Here is a 10,037-nt window from a genome sequence, read left to right on the forward strand (position 1 = left end):
GTCTTCTCCTTCCACTGAAAGTTTTCCTTGTCAGAATTCTTAAACCTTTAAGTTTCAGACAAACTGTGACAGATGACTCCTACTCTCTACTCTTGCTCTTTACTTCTTGTTTGTAAACTAATGGCTGTGCAACAGAACAAATCTTGTTAACCTAAGGGTTCCCAACTTCAGAAAACAAAACTTGTAATTACCTCATAATCTTCTTGACTTAGGGGTAATGTAGACCTGAAAAAGAGAAGAGAAAATACTCATGATTCAGGCATCCAACACTGTTATCTTATGAACAAACTATCTTTTTGGTCCAGTTTTGATTATCTCAGTGATTTACTGACTGTTTTATCACTTAAAAGACAGCTGGATGAAGAGAAAACAATTTAGGGAACATTATGCTCAGTGATAGACACAGTGATGTTAAGAGATGGTCAGGTCCCAAGGGTATTTGAGACAAGGAATCTTATTCTCAGCTATTTTCTGTGAATATGTGATATTCTGTCATGTGCCTTCCGACAGCCACCTATAAAAAAACATTTCTGAGAAAGTGTTGTGAGAGATTGTCATGGAAAATGGGAGCATAAATGCACCTAGCCCTGATGACAGGCAACAGACTGGTCACTTAAAGTCCTCCTCAAATCCTCTGTGCAACCATAGAAAAGTCAATAATAAATGCAATCACTTTCCTCTCTGTTACCTCAGCCTTTAGGACTACACCACAAACATAGCGTCAGGAGAAAACAATAGAGGTGCAAGAAGCCATTCAATTCTTGCTGCCTTGGCCAAGACTGCCAGCCTATGCCCTAGAACTGGCAGTGTTTGTGTGGGCAACGCCTGCCCCACAACAGCAATGAGACACAGGCAAAAGGTTCTGTTCTTCAAATCAGAGCACCTGTTTGGTCCACATGTATTATTTCTCCTGAAGGAGACAATGTAAAAGCTTTCAATAAATCCCTAGCGACTTTCATGCCCCTCCTCAGCTTTGAAACACAGCACCATGTATATGGTCTTACTGGACATAGAACAATCTTCTAAAAATTTCATCAGTACTAATCCTTAAAATTAGCTACAGGAAATATTATGGCTTTGTAAGAAACATTCACACTGTTTATAAAATTGGACTACAATAACCAAGCCAATGAATAACACTTTCCCCAGTTCAGAGTTCAAAACAAATTCCAGAAGCACAGACAACAGCCTGTATTTCTGAACTATTTCATTCATGGGAACCTTATGCATTTCTATAAATGTTACCAAAATAAACCTCACACCAGTCTGTCTGAGACTGGTTATCAGCCACACATAATTTCAAACTGGGGTAAAAATACAATTGCCATGCCACGGATGTCAGTATAACTTGGAAGAGTTGGCCTTTTTTCCTACTGTGGATAAAAAGATTTCATAGTAACTGCAGGATTCAAAGCACACCTTAAGAGAACGTAACAAAATAAATCTGATTCTATTCTTGTTTCTTCCCAACTCATCATGCAACTTGGACCTTGAGGCTTTTGCTACCTCAGCCACTGGAGGGAAAAGCATGACTACACTTCATAAGGAAGTGCTTGAACTTGTAGCTACCACACAGGAAATCACCACAAGCTCTAGGCGGCCACAGAATATTTGCACAAGTGTTACTGGAGGCAACTACAGAAGAGACCAGGTCGTCTCTGGTAAGAGCAGCATACAAGGCACCTGGTATTTACACTTACTATCTTCCTAAGGAACATGAATAGGAAGAACTTGATTCTTGCAGTCCTTGATACAAAAGTAACTACCTCCCAAGGCACAGGAAACAATGAGGCTCTCCACTTACTGAATGAATTGAAGTCCTTTCTCTATTTCTTGTTTTCTCTTCTGTCTCTCCATTACAATCGCTGCAGAGGAATAAAGGGAAAAAAAAAAAAAAAAGAAATGAGTCATTACAGGTCTTGCTGTCAGTTAAGCAGCACAGTATTTTGTGTGTGCTTCAACTTACTACTAACAAAATGTACCAGTCCAAACACCCAGAACACCGAAGCCCATGAATTATCCACACAGCAGACAAAGGACAGCAAGCAGCTTGCTGCCCAGTATCTGCTTTTTCTCACATGTCACTGCCAGGATACACAGGCAAGGAAGAACTGCTTCAATTTGAGCTCGCTGCTTAGACTGCCAATAAACAAAGCAATGGGAACCAACTGCAATCGTGACTGCCTTCTAGGAAAGGGGGAAAAATAAACACTTCCCCCGCACTGGCAGAGATTTCAGGAATTTGTACGTGGACCCTCCCATGATAAGCAATTCTGACCACTGGGCCAGACTTAAATCTGCTTTACAACATTGTTGCATACCAAAAAAGTAATTTATGTGGGGTGTCTGGAATCATATCACAGAGAGGCACCGGGAAGAAGGAGGAATTTCTTGCTGTGGTACACATAAGAGGACAGTGAGGGACCTCAGCAATGGATATTTTGTGCTGAAAATCAGTTGGCAAGTGCAGCAGAGACTTAGGAATGCTCCTAGGGAGCAAGAACAGGCACTCCAGGATGCCCCAGGGAGAGGGGACCCCCCTATTCTGCAGTGTTTTGAACTGTGGCCTCAGGAACACTCAGGGTGAGTTTTCCCATAGGCTAAAGACAGCAAGCTCAAAAACACTGAGATGAAATGGAACTGAAGACAACATGCATCCACAGCTTGGGAATGCTTCTGAAAAGATTAGGAAAAATAAAAATAAAGTCATTTATTTATGCTACAATAGCTTGGAGAGCATTATCACCTGTCTCCCTTTCATATTACAGACGTCTCTACCAGTCTAACGTATCCTACAGTACCTACAGCACAACCAGTCCAGAACAGCATGAAGGAACCTTTAAGGTACGTGAAGATCAATCCTAGCAGTTTAGCAAGTCCTTATTGATTATGTTCTGCACAATGCAAAACGCAGAATGGCTGACACTTGCCTTTTACCAGGAAGGACAGTTAGGCAAAAAAAGATATGGATGAGATAAAGACCAAGAAGAAAAGGTAGCAGAAGGAAGCAAAGGCTTGAAAGCAATACTGTGGTGTTTGTAAGACATCAGCCATTAAGTATGAGAGCAATCTGGTCCAAATAGCAGGCAGATTTTAAGCAGCTGTATGCGGAATGGGATGGGCAGCACAGCAAGCAGGGGAATGCCAGAATGCCAGCAAGGCAATGTGAGTGATGATCAGTGTCTCTATGAAGGTTTTTAACAGAAGCCATGGAGAAGAGCTGGTAGACTTCAGCACACCACCACCAGGAGGCCCGGAATGGTTTATAAATAACCTGGAAATGAGCAATCAGGAAGAAAGAAATTTAACAAGGAGACTGTGAGGTTAATATGAACACAGAAGCTACAAGCAGGCAGGTCTGAACGGTAGAAAATAAGACAATCACTTCAGCATTTCTCTCCACACAAAACTCTGAAAAGACAGAAGTAAGAGAGAACAGTCAAGACGAAGAGAAGTAGGAGCCATGTGCACACAGACAGCAGTGAAAGTCAGGGAAAATAAAGGCTTGCCCTCCTTGGAGAAGCCTTGCTCTTGCTGCTCCTCAACACAAGTCACACTGGAGAGAACATAAAGAGCAGAAGGAAAGTTGTGGCCCACAGACCTGATGGAAAGTGAAATTATCGGTGACTGCAGGGAGGGCAGTGTAAAACTGGCTGTTTGTCACAAAGTCAGTGGCTGCACTCCAAAAACACTGTGCCACATCTTCACAATTGTGTTTATCCACACAACTGATACATCACCTTGAAAAGCTTCTGATACACACAGCATGCTTCAACTCTGCTACTGAGCTCAGCTCTTCTTTCTCAACATACTACTGCAAGGAGTGAGGAAGAGAAGATCAGTACTTCTGATCCAATGCTAAACATCTTCCACAAGATATGGGCATGTGTTACAACCAGAACTGGTTACTGCTGCTTGCCCACAGAGAATGGCATTCAAACATTCCTGACCAAAGGCTGGAGTGGAGCCAAAGGCCTACATGAAAAGGCTCTAAAACATCTTCCCACAGTTACCCAACTTCTCTTGCATCCTGGAGTTCCCCTTCTGTTTTCAATCTCCTCACCACAGCCACCACATCCAGCATACCCGTTTCCAAACTTACATGGCTTGACCATCTTTACATCCCACAACACCAGGCTAAGGATTTGATCCTTTCTACCAAACTCTCATAAAAAACTTCTGTTCCTTGCACATTGTTTCCTCTCTGCTGTCCGAGCCTCACCTTCCACAGTTAATGCTTCCCAACACAAGATTCTTCACTGCCTTCTTTAGACACAAACCACAAGCCCAAATGCCCCTCTACACTACTGCACCCTTGTGCTGCCCCACATTCCTCTTTCCATACAAGTTGGTAACCAGCCTCCTCTGCTAGCGCTCCTTCACGCCCTTACATTTATGTCATAACTTAACACATAAACTCATCTTCTCATGGCAACACCTTCAAAATGCACACCACATGCTGCTCCCCTAACAACCTATTTTATATCTCTCAGGAACAACCACCTTTCTCATTTGATCTGACTCCACAGCAGCTCTTTCCTCCAACTGTTCTCCTCTTCTGCATGCTCTACAGCCACTGCAGACTCCTCCTGCTCTTTCATGCCCTCGCAACCGCATCCCTGGCAAATTCAGTCTCTTCTTGGTCACTCCAGCCTCTTCACCACGTCCCATTCTAACATTAGACCAAACCACACACTCATGCTTGTAATATACCCAGAGTACAGTCAGCCCCCAACACACGCAACACTTCAGTTCTGCTGCACACCACACCACAGTTGATGCATAAGTAATTTTAAGCACAGAGCCTGCTTAGCTTTTGTTTTCTCGGTCATGTAAATATTTTTAGAAACACAGTGCAAAATATTGCATCAAGCAGTGTGCCTGAACATCTTTTTTTCCCCCAAAATCTGTCTGTCCAGACTTGTCTGCTCAAATCATCACCAGAATTAGAATCCAGGATATTTATATCACCACCAAAAAGCTCTTATCATTTCAGTCGAGATGTTTATTCTCTCTGGTCCAGCATCTGGAGAGGACTTTATTTGTGGTTTGTCAATGAGTTACAAACTATTTGTCAGACAGAAATAAAATAATGCAGATCGACACGACAGTTTTGTTTTCACAAGGAAGCACAACCCAGTAAACAGAGTGACTCAGTCACAAAGCAGGTAGATTCACTCAATGAGAGGATATGAGATGAACAGAAATACTTTAATTTACCTAATCAAGGGCCCTTCCAAAGCTGAATTTGTGCAAAGTTTTTCATTATATATTTCTGGGATAGCAATGAGTTCATACTTGTCTGACTTCTAGGCTTTGACTGCAACATTTCAGCCAGAAATGAGCACACTGCAATGCGAGTGGCAGGTTGTAGAGCTCAAACAGGAACTCATCCCTAGGCTGCGCACTCTCCTCCAAGCAAGTGGCTCCAGGATTTGCTAATCTGCAAACATGGAGTCTTTGGCTGTAATTTGGCCACAACGCTGGAGAAGCAAAACAGGTCAAGCCGTACAGCCCACCACAAATAAGGGCTCCTGCTTGTTCCCTGAGGCTGCTCCTTGAGTCTGAACGCTTCTCAGAACCAACAAATCTCAGGACAGAATCATAAAATCATGGAGGTTGGAAAAGACCTCTCAGATCATCAAGTCCAATCATCCACCTACCCCAGTATTGGCCACTAAACTGCGTCCACCACCTCCCTGGGCAGCCTGTGCCAATGCAGCAACACTTTTTTCTGAGAAGAAATCCTTCCTAATATCTAACTTGAACCTCCCCTGGTGCAACTTTATGCCAATACCTCTCATCCCATTGCTGTTATCTGGTAGAAGAGGCTGACCTCACCTTGCTACAACCTTTCAGGTCGTTGTAGAGAGTGATAAGGTCTCCCTCAAACCTTTTCTCCAGACTGCACAATCCCAGTTCTCTCAGCTGCTCCTCATAGAACTTTCCCCATCTAGTCAGGTATGACAGCCATGTCTACTCACCAGCTCCAGTGAACATGAGACTAGCCCCAACTGAAAATAATAGCAGCCATCAAACGTTTCCCCAGGGCAAAGCCTCAAGAGAGCACCCAGGCCCTCATTACCACCACCCTCCTCCTTTTGATTCCCTCTGGCTTCCCACCTGCTGTTTACTGCAGGCCACCTTCCTCCTACCCCAGCCCACTGGGCCCAACAGCACAGCTTGGACAGAGAGGTTACACTTCCAGCCCCTCGGCCACTCGCTCGTATTTTCCTGACCGCACAGCTCGCCCTCCCCTGCCTCATTTTAAAATGTAAACGTCGGGGCTGATTTCAGGGCTCCCGCTCTCCTCCCCCACCCGCAGCACTAGGCCGCCGATCCCCGGCCTCGCGTGGAGGCCACCGCGGGCGGAAGCGCCACCTCAGCCGGCCGGGGCTACGCCGGGCCGCCGGTGCCTTCCGAGCCCCGCGGAGCTGCACCGAGTACCCGCACCTCGGCATCACCCCACCCCCGGTGCTGCCAGGGAGAGACAGCCAGGTTTCCCGGAAAACGGAAAAGAAACCCAAACATACACCTTCCCCCCCCCCTCCCCCCCCCACCATCCGCTTCAATAGAAACCACGCATCTCCAGGATTCCGGGGGGAGAAGGGAGGGGGAGCGACTCTACGAAAAAGGAAAATAAAATAAAATAAAATGAAAAGATAACCTCCCGTGCCATCCGGAAGCTGCTTAAAACATTAAGAACTAAATTAAAAAATATAGTAAACAAATACAAAAGCACAATCTTCTCATTTGTTAAACTTTACAAGCCCTAAGGAAGGTGCATTTGGGAAGCTATTCCAGCTGGGCTCCTCCGCTGCTCCGCGGGGCTTATACAAAACAGGAGAGGAAGTTGCAGCCTCAATGCAGCCCCAAACACAGCCCTGAAAGCTATAAGCCACAAGCACAATGAACCCCAAGTTCTTAATACAAACCCAAGGGCATTTACCAACACATTTTTTTTCCGGGGGGTGGGATTAGGATCTCTGACAATTATTTTGTTGCAAGCCCCACATTTTTTGGCAGAAGTGGATGGTTAGATTCTGAACGTTGCCAGTATCATTTTCCCCCACTATATATTTTTTTTTTTGCAATTACACAACGTTCCATCTATGCAGTCTGCATCAGAAACCTTTACTTTTTAACGAAGCGATGTCCAGATTTTCTTGTTTCACAAGTCCACCCCTTTCTACATACATAAATACACACGCATAGACATTCGGTTTAATAATAACAACAAAATAATCATAAAGGACTTACCTCTTCTCGGGTTCTCCCCCCCACGCTACGTATAACTTTCCTCGATAAATGGTATTATATTACTAGAGGTATTATTAACGTATTATTACTATAAGTAATAATAACAGTAAGTGCTATTTAATTATAGGAGGGAGCATTCTGCTTGTGGATCGGCTGCCCCTGCAGCTCCCTCCATGTGCCTCCTGAGCTCTTTACTTTCATTTCCAGGTCTCTCGCTCTGCTCGCTCGCAGCCGCACCAGCAGAGAAAATGCCTCCCGCATATCCTCTGGGCCCTAGAGGCTACCGCTTCCCACAGCCTACATGCACGCAGCTTTCCCTCTTGGACGGTTTTGAGATTCTTTAAGTCGAATTAGGCTTAAAATGCTGATAATAAAGCACTGAAGTATTTGAAGCTCTGTTCTTGATTTTAATACAACATTGTTAATGATTTATTCAGTCTAGAATGCACTTATTGCATCCCACACTGCTGAGAGCTGAAAAAAAGATCCACAAACCTTCCTGTGGAAATGAAAATACTGTGTGTATATATAAAATATTAATACTATTGCATTATATACTGTAAGATATTATACAAATGACATGTATATATATAACTTACATACACTTAAAAAATTAGGTATCTTTCTGGAATTAGATGCTTGGCTTGTATTTCTGGAAAATGAACTGCACTGTCACAACACCCCACATTACAGTGTCATGGGAAATGGTTGTGAATATGGAGATATACAAATCACCTCAAGGTTTCATCCCTCTCCCCCAGCTGCAATGCCATTAACTTCAAATATCCCTCCGAAATGAGCATTATGCTTGGCTCCCTACCTAGCCTCCCTGGTAGGATGGGTTCTCTACTCCCCAAAGATTTCTGTCTCCTGTTAGGTCATAATTTCCAGACTGACACTGATTTAAATTATCCCCTTTTTTCACATGTAATCAGGGATGTGTTTACTCCTCAGTGTCTCACTCCTCTATTTACCATGACCCAAAACAGTGCCACTTAGTGATTAGCAACAAAGCACCTCAGGTAATACTCAGGTGCAGGTAGAGGGTATCATCCAAAATGTATTAAAACTCCTTATTATTCTGAACATTTTAATCAGAGAAGGAAATACTTCATGATAATGAGTAGGATTGGCTGCTGGCAGCCCTGTCAACACAATAAACCAATAATTTACAAAATATAGACTGTGAATTGCATAATGTTCCATGTGATGTTGGAGGATGTTATCCTGCTCTTTCACAATACTTAATCACAATCTACTTTTTTTAATTTTTTTTTTAGATATTCATTACATTGACCAATACAATCCAAAGACTACTCTGATTCAGGGGTAGGACAACATTTATTTTTGCTACCTGTTCAGCAGATTCATTACCTCTTACTTAAACAGCTCCAGGAATGGGGCACTGAGTGAGTCACAGGACCCAAGATGCCTCCAACCATGCTCTCAGAGCTGACTGTCTGAAAGGCAAGATAAAAATTGCTGCTGGATGAGAAAAACAAGAGGGCTTAGGAGAAGCCATGGAGAAAGAGGGGCTAAACCATAATCTATTCACAATCAGGAGTTACACTATAATCAGGAATAAGCACTATATTTTTACACAAGACATTTTATACAACATTAATTTTCAAGACTAAGTTTCCACACTGAACATCACTTCACCCAGCACCTTTGTCTGTAATACTGAGGGCTGTCCCATAAGGTCATAATACAGCAAATACTGTTCTGCTCAACAATTAATGCCTTTCCTCAGGGGTTAATGTGAATATTAGTGGCCTTTCAGTATCTAAAGGGGGACTATAAGAAAGGTGGGGACAGACTATTTAGCAGGGTCTGTTGTGATAGGACAGAGAGAAATGGTTTCAGACTGAAAGAGGGAAGGGTTAGACTGGGATAGAGAAAAGGCTGCTTATGATTAGAGTAGTGAAGCACTGGAACAGGTTGCCTGGAGAGGTGGTTGATGCCCATCCTTTGAGACATTCAAGGTCAGGCTGGAGGGGCTCTGAGCACCCTGACGGAGCTGTAGGTGGCCCTGTTTGTTATAGGGGAGTTGGACTAGATGGCCGTTAAGGGTCCCTTCTGACTCAAACACTTCTATGATTTTCTGTGATACTATGAAAATTCTCATGATTTGGAAACATGATTAGGCCTTGTAGAGTCAAAATCCTGCAGATCTCTACTGCAAAATATGACAACGTCATAAAACTGAGTTTGACCTGTAAAACAATTCTTGTAGGGAGAATTAATTTATCAATCTCTGCAGTAATGGCACAGCACATCTTCAAGCAATACGCCTGCAATTGTAAGGCTTTATTTGGCTCAGTCAATACTTGGGAGAAAAGAATTGGGTACATTGGATGTGATCCTGTTTATTGCTTTAGGCTGCGATGAGCTGATGACAAGTGCCACATCCTTGCTCATACGATGGCAGCTGTGAAAGTAATGCCTCTTATTTTACAATGCTGGCCCATGATACCAAAGGTGCATGATGGCAGTACGGCAGTAGAGGCTGAAGTTTCCCAACATTCTGACAAAACGGTGTCTGAGGAGGTGGGTGCTGCATTTCAGCAGCAGGTGACAGCGACGGTGGGTTCCCTTCTGCTGGTGCAGATTGTTATGAGCACAGCACGCAGGCTCTGGTTCCTTGCTGGCGAAAACAAACAGCCAACGGTGGTGACCGTAAGCGAAAGGCAGCGTTTATAGCTGAAAAGCTGCTCTATCACATTGCACTGCCACAGGAGGCGGCAGGCCAAACCGCAGGCCCAGCCGGGTGCCCC

General features: G+C 43.8%; 1 protein-coding gene across 8 annotated transcripts in view; it reads right to left on the reverse strand.

The window, feature by feature from the left end:
* ZC3H7B (zinc finger CCCH-type containing 7B) overlaps positions 1 to 7,668 on the reverse strand; it is a 41,255-nt gene extending 33,587 nt beyond the window's left edge. For 4 of the 8 annotated variants that reach the window (XM_065742947.1, XM_065742950.1, XM_065742949.1 and 1 more), the window contains exons 1-3: positions 7,261 to 7,665; positions 1,805 to 1,865; positions 192 to 225 (exon numbers count right to left, since the gene is read on the reverse strand). In XM_065742947.1, the coding sequence (XP_065599019.1) occupies positions 192 to 225; positions 1,805 to 1,857 (87 nt within the window). In that variant the 5' untranslated portion in view covers positions 1,858 to 1,865; positions 7,261 to 7,665. Of the gene's footprint in view, positions 1 to 191; positions 226 to 1,804; positions 1,866 to 7,260 lie in introns of all 8 variants that reach the window. The other 4 variants (XM_065742952.1, XM_065742948.1, XM_065742945.1 and 1 more) reach the window with 2 other exon arrangements.
* Between the last annotated feature and the right edge of the window lie 2,369 nt (positions 7,669 to 10,037).

The sequence above is a fragment of the Cyrtonyx montezumae genome, unplaced genomic scaffold (genome assembly GCF_038088225.1).
Source record: "Cyrtonyx montezumae isolate F1298 unplaced genomic scaffold, pur_monq_1.0 scaffold_3, whole genome shotgun sequence".
NCBI classification, from domain to species: domain Eukaryota; kingdom Metazoa; phylum Chordata; class Aves; order Galliformes; family Odontophoridae; genus Cyrtonyx; species Cyrtonyx montezumae.